Source organism: Emydura macquarii, unplaced genomic scaffold (genome assembly GCF_026122565.2).
Source record: "Emydura macquarii macquarii isolate MOO-44397 ecotype Brisbane River unplaced genomic scaffold, CSIRO-AGI_Emac_v2 contig_554, whole genome shotgun sequence".
In the NCBI taxonomy this organism is placed as follows: Eukaryota; Metazoa; Chordata; order Testudines; family Chelidae; genus Emydura; species Emydura macquarii.
This window is the reverse complement of record NW_027130691.1, coordinates 16,763,778-16,776,692: the sequence shown is the minus strand read 5'-3', so window position 1 is coordinate 16,776,692 and position 12,915 is coordinate 16,763,778. Positions and strand designations below refer to the sequence as shown.

The window sequence follows — 12,915 nt, the reverse complement described above, 5'->3', positions numbered from 1 at the left end:
GAGCCCTGCTTGTGCCTCTCCCCGGTTTCTTTTCCCTCCTGCTCTTCTCCCCCCGCCTCATTCTGCATTAAATAAGTGTTGGATCCACCCCCCCCCCCCCCGCTGCCGTAAGGCCAGAACACCGCCTTAGCCCAAAGAAAGTGTCCCGGGGAAGCGCGAGGCGGATCCAGAGGCTGAGGCTCCTGCTGAGAAACGTGGCCGGGTGGCAAAGGAAAACAAAGGGCCCCTGGGGGCCAGTCACCGCCCCTCCCGGTGCCCAGCTGGGCCGTGCGGCTCCGGGCCCGGCCCGCCCCCCGAGCGCCGCCGCACAGCGCCGGGGTTGGCCGGGGGCAGCGATCAGCAGCGCGGCGGTAGGAACGCCGGGCCGGGCTGCTCCGGCGGCGGCCACGCACCGTAGCGGCGGGGGGCTGGGCAGGGGCGTGGCCACGGCCCCGCGTGTCACTCACAGGATACGTGGCAACACCCCGCCGCTTCCTGCTGCCGCCTGGGCCGGGCTCGGCCGCCTCCCGGCCCCGAGTCCCCCCGCTCCCGGCCCGGCATGCGAGCGCCGCAGGCAGGTAGGTGCGTCCGAGCCGGGCCGGACTCCGCCCAGATGGGCTAGTGCCGCCCGCCGCGCCCTGGAGCCCGAGGCCCAGCCCGGGCAGAGGGGGCCGCCCGCTCCTCACCCGGCATCAGCCCGCGGAACTCACCGCCACTAGCTCCGGCGGCGGGACAGCGCAGTGGGCGGCCGACTCCAGCGGCGTAGAGCAAGGGGTTAGACCAGCCCTAAAACTAAGCGGAGTGACCGTCACCTGGAGAGAAAGAGAAGGGATCGCAACCCCCCTGCTTCAGGGCATCAGCCAGGCACTAGGCGCAGAGGGTCAGGAAGAAATTTCCCCTTTCAACGGGTAATTGGCCTAAATGTGCGTTGGAGGGGAGCTTTCGTTACACCTTCCTCTGGAGCCTTGGTGCTGGCGCCCGGCAGAGTCGGGACACAGGGCCAGATGGACCCTGCATGGGGAACCAGCAGAGCAGATCCAAGCTCCCAGCTTTGAGCTGGTGTCCTCGTGGCTCTCTTTGTGGCAGGGGTGCGTGTGGCGCTGGCGTAGTCCCTGCCCCGAGGACTGTATGCTACAAAACAATAGAGAGCCACCGCACCTCCAGAGCTGGCTTAGGGACACAGGCAGCTTGTGATTCTCCAGCGCAGAGTCACAGCGCACTAAGTGCCCAGATCCAGCCTTCAAAGACAGCTGGTGCCCGTGTGAGCTACCCCTTCTTGATCCCAGCAGGCCCTAGCCCCTGCAGGCTATATTTCCATTGGGGAACTGGATTGGGAACCAGGAGTCGTGGGTTCTAGTGCTGGGCTTGCTCTGTGACAGACCAGTTGCTTCATCTTCCTTTGCAGGCATGTAACATGATTAATTATATTTACCCTCCCGCTCCTTTCTGAAGCACCGTGACATCCTATATTGCTGTGTCAGGCAAGTGCCTTATAGCAGCAGTTGTCACAAAAGGAAGGATTTTGTGCTCTGAGATGCAGTCTCCATGATGGGCCTTGCTGGATCAGGCTGCAGCGTTGCAGGCCGGGACCTGTGTTCTGCCAGGCCTCTCCTTGGCATTAAAGGCCAGCATGGCTGCAGTCAGCTCCCTTGTATGCAGATCAGGTGCACCTCTTAACTGTGGCTGTTTGTCAGTGGGGCCCTGGGTTAGGTGAAGTTCAGCCACTGCTGAATGCTGGCACCCAGATGGATCTGTGGCTAAGGCACGTCTGCAGGTTATCTAATCTTAGGGTAATCTTATTTATGTGCTTAAATCACCTTCACTGAAAGCTGCAGAGGGTCCTGTGGGTATTTATGGTTGAAGTATAGTTATCAACCACTTGATTGCTGCCCAAAAGCCCAGACTTGGTACAGTGCAATAACTGCACGTCAGGATTTAAGGTGCATTTGCAAGGCAAAACAGCGAGGATGGAGTCGTGATTCCCCTTGCACAATATCCTCTTCTCCCCCCATGGGTTCAGTAGAAGCTACACGCGTGCAGGATGATCAGAGTATCTGGGAAGATATCCTTGCAGTACAGTTAAGTGGGATCTCATAGTAAATAGTGCCATAATGTGACTGTCATTGAATCGCAGGGGCAACATGACCACAGCCAAGCCAAAAAGACTCAAGTTTTCCGAAGAAGAGAAGTTCATCATCCTTGAAGAATTCAGCCTGCGCAAGGATATCCTGATCCCGAAGAGCGGGCGCTACAAGAACACGATGGACCGTCAGCGAGCGTGGGAAGAGATCACTGCCGCTGTCAACTCCCTCAGCCCACTCGTGCAGCGCACGCCTGACGAGATCCGCAAGAAGTGGCATAACATGGTTATTGACGCCCGCAAGGAGCTGACCACGGTGAAACACCCCTTGCTGAGACAGCGGCCCCAGGAGAGGCTCTTCCACAACATCTTTGCTCTCTTCAATAAGACAGGGCCAGAGTTGGCAGAACCGTTACTCCCGGGCTCTGCTTTCAGAACAAAGCCAGCCAGCGGCCCGGCTAGAATCACAGTGCCTGTCTGCGCAGCTGGGGTGATCCTGGAGCCGTCGTCAGACTTGTTCCACAGCCAGAACGATGGACTTCAGCCTAACCAGAGGCATGAACTGCTTTGCAAAAGGGAGGTCCTTTTGGATACAGACAGAGAAATGGCAGCAGGGACTGCCTCTCCAGGAAATAGTCTCATCCAGGCACCAGGGGAGCCACAGCCCTGTGAGGACACTGACTCCAAAGAGGATTTGTGCCTGGGCGAACCTCAGAAGAGCGTGGAAAAGAAACTGTTGGGCCCCAGTAAGGACCCACCGCTGACCTGTGCCCCCGGAGCTGAGACACCCCCTGTGCCAATCCACAGGACTACCTCGCCACTGAGCCCTGGACCTGAGGTGCTTGCTCCTGGCAGGACTCCGGTGCCACTGAACTCCTCACCAGACTTTGCACTGACCTATAAGATTAAGAGCCCATTGAGCCCTGTATTAGAATGGCCCTGCCTCGGGGTCACGTCAAGCCCAGTCACGCAAAGCAGCAGGACTGACAGCCCCAGCTCCGAAGGCATCCATGCAGCAATGGATGATAATGGTGAGAGCCACACTCGCTAGCCAGGCCATGCAGTGCCGGGTTCCCGCCTCCTTCCCAGCAGAATTCTGTATTGTAATGTGTGTGTGAAAGGAAGAGGATGGTAGTTACTGGCAGTAGCCTGGCATCGGGGCCAAATCCTGCCTTCTGTTACACCAGCATATATCAGGAGATGCTACCTGCAGTTCAGCAGAGTTACTCTGGATTCTTATCAGCGTAACCAAGAGCAGAACTCAGCCTATTATGAACAGGTGCCATGTAACCTCTGCCAGTAACTCTCAGCCCTGACTAGTCACCGCTTTGGTCCTGTCCGGGGTGCAGATTTCCACAGTGCCAGATCACCTGGTGGGTGGGAAGAGGCACCAATCTCATTTCACATGTGACCTAAGCCAGGATTTGTACTTGGCCTTGCCAAGGTGATGGAGCCACCTGTGCCGCTCTGCCCTCTGTTATGGAGTGCCAGGAATACGCAGCACCCCTTCCTAAGCAGGCCATTCTTGCCCCTAGAGCAGCATGTTGTTATCAAGTGACCATTTATAACATAGTTTAAGATGCACAGAATTCCTTTCCTCGCAGCCAAGTAGTTTGGGCCAAAAACGTTTCCCCTGAGAATGGCTCTGAGTCAGTGAGCAATGCCCCCAGGAATGCAGCTCCGGTCTGTCAGTGACCATTTTTCTTACCACCACTATTAAGATGCCTCTACAGAAATACAGCCCTGCACTCCCCAGCTCCAGCCATGGTAGCAGTCAAGTGACAAATACTATTTCCATCCCAGGGCCCAGAGATGTAAACACCTTAGAGCCATCTTAGTTCCTTACTATTGTAGCAAGAGAGGAAATGTGGGTCAGCTGGAAAAGGCCAAATCCAGCAAGGAGGGACAGCTTACTTTCAAGCTTTGAAGAGAGTGGGCATACAACTTGAGGGAGGGAAGAAGTTGCCTGTGTCCATTTTTGATGTTACTAAACTCTTCTAACGCTCCTGATCATGTGTAGAATCTTGCCACAGATCTGCCCAGGATTCCCACTCATTCTCCACTGACTGTCCCTTCTTTGCTGTCTCTGTGATCTAGCTCCAGCCTGAAGCCAGAGTGCATTTGACGTTGGTGTTAACGTATCACTTGCTCCCTTCAGCCCACTGCAGTGAGGGCTTCTCCAGCGCTGCCTCTGTCCATCATCCCAAATGGTTGCTTACATCTTCAGCACAAGTTGGCAGTGGTGCGCCCTGCCCATGTTAACAAGCGCCCCATTGCCATGGCCCGACAGAAGCGGCTACTCCTGAAAGGAGGCATGCTCCCTCTGGGAGGGCAGCTGCAGATCTCCCATTACCATTAAGACAGCCCTGTCCTCAACCTTACATTTGTTGGGGCAGCTTGAAAGACCCTTCATCTGGTTCTCACCACAGAATCACGCCCTGAGTACACAAACCCATGTCGACTGCTGGACGCTCATCCCCTTGGGATTGCATGGGAGGCTGTCCCATGGCCTGGCCCACTGGCAGCACTAAGAGAAACGAGGTGTAAGGTGCCGGTACAGCATTAAATGCCAGTTTGTAGCATCAGACCCTACAGGCATCGCCATTATTTGATGCTTGTTGTGACTAGCGCTTCTAGGGCATGACACCAGAGCTACCCCATGTCTCGTGTCTAGGCAAATTCTGTGGGTGATGGGGGAGGAGGGAAGGAGGCCAGAGGTAAGCAGGGAAAGACACGAGAGTAGCCAGGAGAGTCTGGGTGTTGTATCAGAAAGGGCATCTCTTGTAGAGCTGCTTCCCGTAGCCTGGACTAGCTTTCCTGGATGCAGGATAGGGCAGGGTTAGGTCACTGGTCCTGGTGGACTGGGGCATGACCCTCATTTTGAGGCGGTTGGATCCTGCTGTTGGTGGCTGGTGGGAATTGCTCCACGGGGGCCAGTTTCTGGGAGGAACTTTGCATATCTGTCTTCTCTTGACTCCATTTGCGTTAACCATTTTGGGGGTTGTTGTTTTGGTTTGTTCAGCAAGCGCATCTGTGACCGAAGACTCGCTGCTGGGCCGGAGGGGTTGTGTCGGGCCAGCCAAGGAGCTTTGGGAGAAGCACAGCCAGCTGCACACAGAGATCCTGGAGCTGCAGAAAGAGACCTTGCAGCTGCAGAAGGAAAAAATCCTGCTGGAGAAAGAGAAACTCTTACTGGAAATTGTCAAACTGCGGCGAGAGCTGGACACATGACCATCTGCCAGGGAACAATCTGCACCTGCCCAGCCAGGGGGCTCAGAGCCCCGTTTGGAGCCGCTCGGCTCCAATTCTCTGTTCCTTGGAGCTTCATGTGCTTGAGCGAATAAAGAATTGCTTGCTCCTCCCAACGAGCAGGAGAGAACAGAGCTGATGCGGAGCCTCACCGACATGAATGGCAGGGACTCTGTTTCCTGTGCAGAAAGGACTAGAGAAATCACTCCCCAGACGCTCTTAACCTGTGCTGAGATCTGCACACAGGACATGGAGGGGGCACGTGTTGTGGCTTTGGCGGCGTAGTATAAAACTCGCACAGGGCCACAGCTCCAAGGAAGTAGCTGTCTGGGCCTACGGTGGGCCCCTCCCTTAGCGGGGTTCCAGAGCAGTCCACAGGCTGGGGAAGATGGGCTGTATCTGCCCAATGCCTCATCTCGCTGTGTGCGCTTCACCTGCCGTATCGCACGTTGCGGAGAAGACTCAACATGTAACAGCATCTTTGCTTCCTGCCTCTGTGGGTCCTTCTGCTTTCAGCCACGAGCAGGGAATTTAAAGCAATCTTTTCCTTTTTTTCCCACGTTGATATAAACTTACTCACTAAGTAGGAAAGCAGCGTAGCGGCCCACTCCCTTTCCAAGCCAGTCCCCATCCCTGTACTATCCTTGTACTATAGCAAAGCCAAAGGGTCTTTCTCAAGGCAAATTCCTGGTGAAGGGAGCGGGAGTTTGACTGGGTAAGAACTTAGGGTTTGGCCTTTAATGGTTAAGTATCAAGTTAAAATAAACAAGTGAGCACAGCCAGGCTCATTCCCCATTGGCACTGCCTGCTTTTCTGCGCTTTTCTCTGTGTCAGAGGCAACCGGAACCTGAGTGCCAGGGGTTTGCTTGCTTTGACCTACACTTCTGAGGATTGTCTCATGCCTAAGATGAACTGCCTGTTTTCTCCCAAATACCCTATGGGCACACCTCCTCCTAGCCACGTCCTCTTCTCGTCCAGCTGGTCCACAGTTCACAAATGGCCTTGTCTGTAGATTATTTCTTAGCGTTAACTTTCATGCTTGGGAAAGTGCCTCGCTATGGACACTGCCTAGAGCCAGACCCGAACCAAACAGATGCTGCAAGCTTCCCACACAGCCCTGCCAAAGAATCTTCACTGTGGTCTGCATCAGCTGTGCCATGATGGTACCAGTCCATCACTTCTGCTAGGCCCAAAACACATGGTGGTTTTGTGATGCAAAGCAAAAGTTCCAGAGGACTAGCTCTGAGACCAGATTTATCCGTGAGGACCTCTTTTCATCTGGGCACTGAGGCATGCAGAAGTGAAAGGTCATTGCACTAACCTCCTGCAAGCACTTCTACCATCTTATCAACAGGGGAAGGTTCTCCCGCAGGTAAAACCTGCGCTCGTTGCAGTGGGAGCGTTGCCTGAGTCCAGACCTCAGGATTTGGCTGGCTGAGCGGTGCAGCCAGCGTGCTCAGCCCTGGGACAGGAGATAGTGAGCACGGTGTTGGTTTGATGAACCCAGAGCAGCGTTGATGGGCTCTGTTGCAGGTCTTGCCCAAGCAGGGGAGGGGAGTATTTTAAATGCTGGGCATGCATGTTTCCCTCGAGTTTGGCTGCATTCCACGCCCTGGCCATTTGGAAACCTGATGACTGCTGTAGCCTGTGAGGTTTTTTCCCCCCAGCTCAGCTAGTGCTCTGACGAGCAGCTGTACCAGTACCTGGGGTGGGTGCCTAGCTAAATAAATTTGATCTCTTCCAAAAGAAAAACCTGTGAAACGTCTGGGGTGGGTTAGGCCAGGTGTCCTTACCTGCACACTGGGGAAAGACTGAAATCTTACTTCATTGCTGAGATTCACAGAGATAAAATATGTTCACTGCACCACGGATCTCTTCCGATGGGAGCATCCCCACGGGAAAGACCAACTGTACAAAGCCAATTAATTTTGTAGGACTCTGAACATCTCCTTTGCCCTGCAGAGGGCACTAGTCCCTAGGCTGATGTCACTGACTGGCACTTAGGCCTTGTTTACACTAGTGCTTATGCCTGCAAAAATGTTGTCAGTCAGGGGTGTGAAAAAACACCCCCCCTAGGAGACGTAAGTTTTGCCAGCATAAGCACTTGTGTGTACAGTGCTAGGGATAGCTACCGCCGCTCGTTTCGGGGGGAGAGCTCTCCCCCACTGGCATGATGCAGCTAACGAGTGTGCTTACTGCAGCCCAGCTGTAGCGGTGCAGTTCTCCACAGATCTGTAGGCTGGCAATACTGATGCATGGTTTATGAATCCGTCTTTATGGCAGCACCATTGTCTGAACAACACGGACAGTCTCATGCTGTTTGCCTTAATCTCCATGCACAAAAGAACAACGCTTGTCCCACCTGCTTGAGAGGGACGCTTGGGAGGAAAGGGCTTCACAGGCAAACTATGACAAATGATGGAAACAGGTCAGTTAAAACCATCCCTTCCTCCATTGCCCTTTGGAATTCAGAGTCCCAGCTGATCAGTGAATTAGGGATTTCATAGGCTCCATAGACATTTCATGCCTGCCCCTCAGTTTACACAAACAGACCCTCTCCACCCCTGAGAGGGGGTGTGAAAGCCCCTCCATGTCTTTTACATTTGCTCAACGTTCTCTAGGCCAAGGAGCTGCGAGGGCCATGGCCTGACCACTTTCAAGCAGCAGTTCCATACTAACGTGCATGGCTGCTGCCAGCCCAGCCCAGCCCAGCCCATCCTGGCAGAGCGGCAGACAAGCCAACTTTCAGTGCCAGCGGGTGTGATCTGGCACATGGGATCACAGCACCAAGCCCAGCTGGCCTGGCCACTCCTCGATCCAGAGGTGGCTGGGCCAAGTAGTGCTACTGCCTGGCACACGGATTCGGATTCGGTTCAGCAGAATGCAGGGGAGCCTGGCGAGAACTCGACTCCTGGCAGCACCCGCTCCGATGCTGTGCAGGTAGGGCAGAGGGAGGCTCCCCAGCCCAGGAAGACCCATGACCCCTGGGAGGGAATGAGTGAGGACAGGAATGGGGTGCCTGCTCGAAGGGGGGGGACTGGAATTTGCTTCCCCCTCCCCCAAAATATCTGACTTGGCACCACTGGTTCAGACTCAGGATCTGAAGGTCCCTGGAGTTCAGAGGAGTTTGGATCAGCCCGACAGTCCACAGAGGGCTCAGCCAGAACCTTTGGATCCAGATTTGTTTTCTTATGAATTTTCCACCATTCCAGGCTTTTGGCTCAGATCCACATTTAGTGTGTGTGCTGAGTGAGGAGCAGTGGCCCTGTCTCACACCTCTTCTCAGCTGCACAAAGCACTCCTGGCACATTCCACCGTGACAGCATGAAAAACATGCCTGCTCTTTGCCCACAGCTATCAACATTTGCCTGGAAAGCCATCCCAGCTGAGAGGTATTGTCCACTCCCCAAACAGCTGGTACCAGTCAGACATGCTAAGCCAGTCCCACAACTGTGGGAGTTAAGCAAGCATTCAAAGCCTCTGGCCTAATTAATTCACAGCCTAATCTTGGCATAGGTTTGTCACATGAAAGAGACACTGGACGTCCCTTTGTCGACAAGCAGAATGAGTGAATCAGACAGAGGGGAAAGAAACTCTCATGCACAGTTGTCTCTCTAAGCTATATTCCTATTACCTTTGATAAGTGACTGAGAGAAACCGTCCTGCTGGATTTCTAGGTCAGCTTCTCAAAGCAGAAATGACTTGTTTTTGTGTAGTTACAAGACAAGGTGCACTGCCCTGCCTGCTTTCTACCCTCCCATTAGCCAGCCTGTGATAGTGCAGAGGAGCACTCAATTGACACCAAAAGGCGCGGGTGTGTAAAGTGGGTGGGCTAAAGCTATCCTGGGTGTAATTCCAGTGGGGCATTGCAGCAGGAATGCATTCAGCCCAGTGAGTTTTTGGCAAGGAAAAGCATTTAGGAAAAAAACAAATGTTGGCAACTTCAGGGAGCAGCTTGGTCACTAGCACAAAGCAGCTGGGAAAAAGCACCACAGTCTTAGCCAGCTCCCAGGAGAAGCTAAGGAGACTCACCAGTTCAGAGGGAGAAGAAATGCAGCAACCGGTGCAAAATGGCTCCATTAGGGCTCCAGGTGCTTGGCTCTGCCCTATTTAAAGGGCCAGCCAGTGAAAGGCATGCTGGGAAAAGGCTCCACTAAGAGAGCAACCCTGGAGTGGGGTGCATGAGTAGGAGACAGGGTGCCACAAAGGAAGAGGCCTGAGGTTGCTATGGCAGGGTGCGTCCAGCCGAGCAGCCATGGTGTTATGCCACATAGTACTTTGGCTCTCACGCACTGCGCAGCCTCAGGTCAATGGGCTACGCTCCAAGCAGGAGAACAAGGTTTTTCTCCCTCTGAGGAGCCAGCTGAAGGGAAATCATTTCTTAGCCAGAGCCCCCCACAGACCAGGACGCAGGCTGCAGTAAGGGCAAGCACGTGAACTAGGCATGGTACCGATGGGTTCCTTTAAGGCCTGACTCTGTGCGGCCCAAACCCCTCTCGGTAAGCCGGGCGGAGTGCAGTGCCCTTGGTGAGCGGGTTGGGCCCACTCCTGCTAGCCCCAACCTGTCAGTCTCCGGCTCCTCGCACGCGTCAAACTCCCGCTCCGAGAAGCCCTGTGGAGTTCCTGGCTCTGCTGAGGCTGCTTGCTTGTCAAAGGGTCGTTCACTCCGACGGGGACACCCCCAGCAGGGAGGGAGCTGTCCTGTGTAAAAGGACATGCCTGGGATGCTAATGAGGTGCTGGGATAAGTCAGGCTTGAGTGTCTCTAAACCCCCAGCTTAAAGACCCTCTATCCCGTCTCAACCTGCCAGCTGCGGTCTGGGCAGTAGCTAATGCCCTCGCCCCTGGCATCCACAGCACAGCCAACGCATGCAGGCGTGAGCATTTGGCGGACACAAGATGGGTGCTGGTTCCTGAGCACCGTTACCCTCTCGGGTGCTCCCCTCTGCCCTGCAGGAAGCCCTGGGAAGGAGTTGGGCCTTTGGGGGTACAGCCACGCTGGTATTTAGGTGATGCAGCTCCTAGTGGCTCTGCTGTCTGGTGGGATGTTCAGCCCTCAGCTAGGGAGCCCAGCTCCCCCGGCATTGCATGGGACGAGTCAGGCACCTAAAGAAGGGAGGCAGAAGCCAGCAACCTGAGGATTTGTCTGCTCTGCCATCGGGGGGGAGGGGAGGAAGAGGCTGCAGCTTGCACAGCTGCATCCTGGCATCGAGCTCGCCTGGCAGCACGGGCTAGTCACACTGGTACAGCCAAGGCCCTGGGCGGGCTGGGTCTCAGGAGGCTAGCCCACGCTGCATAGCTACACGGGATCAAAGCTAGCTCTGGTATGTCCGCAGGGGCTGCAGTCACATCCCTGTTGCAGTGTAGACATACTGCAAGGGGGGAGCCATATACATGAGCCCATAGGAAATGCTGTGGAGAGGCTGCAGCCCAGCCCTGCCAAGGTTGTTAGGTGCCTGACAGATAGGCTAGCCCCTAGGAGACACCGATCGCTGCTTGCGTTTCTCAGCTGTGCGCCCTCTTCTGGAGTGAGGCACTTAAGTCAGGGCCACCCTGTCTCAGGGAAAATAAGAGCAACCCACCCCCACCCCCTTAGAGCCAACAGCCCCGCACACGCAGCTGGGATGTGGGAAACCCAGCTTCAGAGCCCTGCTCTGCCTGCTTTGGAACAGGGACGTGAAGCCACGTCTCCCTCCTCCTCAGTGCGTGCCAGGACCACCAGACTATGGGCTACTGCAAGGGGGTACCTCTCTCAATCAGTTCTGGGAAAGCTGGACTTTGTATAAATAATTAAACAGTTACCGAGCGGAGGTGAGGGCATATCTGTGACACACAGGCATTTCCCTGGCTCAAATCCCTACTCCAAAGCAGGAAGAGTGGAGATTCAAACCTAGATCTCCTACAGCCCCACTGAAAGCCCTAACCCGGGGGCTATAGACAACACCCACCCCCTCTCTAGCTTCCCAGCCTGCTTGCTCTTAGCAGTCTTGTGCATGGTAGGCATGTTCTGAGGGACCGTGACGTACCAGATGGCTTTGCAAAGCCAAGCCCCATGGGAGCTCTGACTGGCGGGAGCTTTATGTGCTGTCATAATACCAAGCAAGATAGTTAGAACTAAATTACCTGATAGGCAGCTGCGTCTATCTCCAAGCTCTGGGATCCGGGGGAAACTGAGGCACAAAAAGGTGGAAGCCCACGTTTTCAAACTTGAATGCCCACCACAAAATTCACACAAAGGCACAAAAATGCACCTAGCGCAGGGGTCTGATTTTCACAGAGGCCTGCATTCAGCTTTAAGAGCCTACAGCTGTGCATCCATCTGAAAATGTTGGCCCACGTGCTCTGTAACTAGTGTTTGAATAATGTTCACAGGTCCTGCTGTGGTGATAGTTTCAGTTTTGTCTGGGAACACGGCCCTGTTAAATGGACTGGAATGCTGGACTGGCTGGAGCCCGTAGGGTCATCAGCCAGTGGGACTGCCAGGAGAGGGATGTTGGGAGTATTTCCTCACCTCTTCTCCCACCAGGCTTTATGAGACCTTGTCTCCTTCACACGGCCCATGTCTGAGGGAACTGCTTTTGGTTGGAGCGCAATTATTTACTGCTGGAGACAGAAGCAAAAAGCTGCCCGGCTATCTGACAACATAAATCTGCATCTCTCTGTGATGTGTCGCACGACCCGGCAACTTTGCAAACGCAGATACGAGCCCCTGTGCAAAGCGAGCATCAGGGAGAATCCCGTGTGCGTGAGAACCACTGATGGGGGGAAACCCTGAAAGGGACGGCAGCTGGGACTGGTTCTGCATGTGTACACCACGCAGCCACCAGTCCCCCACACGCTTGACTTTCCTGGTCCATCCCTTTGAGAGGCCGACTCTGCCTGGAAATCAAACATGCTTCTCAGACACAGCCCCCTCTTGGCTTCCCCTCCTGCCAAGGTCTCCCTTCGCTTTGTGTTTGTCTCTTTAAGATACTTGATTTCTGACATCCCACTCCCTTGTTGTTTCCTGTGTTAGGACTCATCTCTCTCTTTCACCCTTCTGCACTGCCCTCCGCCATCTATCGTCCCTCCTCCCCTCCCCCCCCCAGCTGCGTACGTTTCAGTACACAAGGGGCTAACCCAGCTCTCTGACAATGGCCCTGAGGACGGGAGTGTCCCCTCCCCCGGTTCAGTGCCACTGATCCCAGCAATCCCAGCTGTCAGGGACAATCAGGCACTGAGCCAATGCCAGACAGGTTGACCTTTTCCAAGCCGGAGACAAAGCCACGGTGAAGGTGATGGTAGGCTCAAGGGGCACAGTTCACACAGTCCGTTCTGCCAGGGGCCATTTCCGGGCAACAAAGCCTTGTGCGGAGCTGGCCAAAGCAGGGGGAAGCCAGATGCCATTTGAGTGGCGTGTAGAGCCCCACGTGCAGGGCGCTCCGAGTGGTTGTGACATGTACACCCTGGGGGGCGGGTGGTTTTCTTACTGCACATGGCTGTGATTGAGGGGGGTAGTGTGTCAGATATGGGCTAGCAGGACGCATGTGGCCTTGTCTTTGCCTCTTTCCCAAGGGGGAAAACACAGCACCTTGCTAAAGCCAGATCTGGAAAGGGGGACCTCATGGA

General features: G+C 54.9%; 1 protein-coding gene across 1 annotated transcript; it reads left to right on the top strand.

Moving 5' to 3' along the window:
- The first annotated feature begins 489 nt into the window (after positions 1 to 489).
- Positions 490 to 10,057, top strand: LOC137147589 (myb-related transcription factor, partner of profilin-like). The gene is made up of 3 exons (XM_067539915.1): positions 490 to 557; positions 2,114 to 3,090; positions 5,082 to 10,057. The coding sequence occupies exons 2-3, from the start codon at positions 2,121 to 2,123 to the stop codon at positions 5,288 to 5,290; spliced, it is 1,179 nt and encodes a 392-aa protein (XP_067396016.1). The 5' UTR covers positions 490 to 557; positions 2,114 to 2,120; the 3' UTR covers positions 5,291 to 10,057.
- Positions 10,058 to 12,915: the final 2,858 nt, after the last annotated feature.

Excerpts from the sequence above, each read along its gene's own strand:
- LOC137147589 (XM_067539915.1), top strand. The coding sequence starts at position 2,121 with ATGACCACAGCCAAGCCAAAAAGACTCAAGTTTTCCGAAGAAGAGAAG. Across the intron at positions 3,091-5,081 it reads TGCAGCAATGGATGATAATG|CAAGCGCATCTGTGACCGAA; the intron begins GTGAGAGCCACA and ends TGGTTTGTTCAG.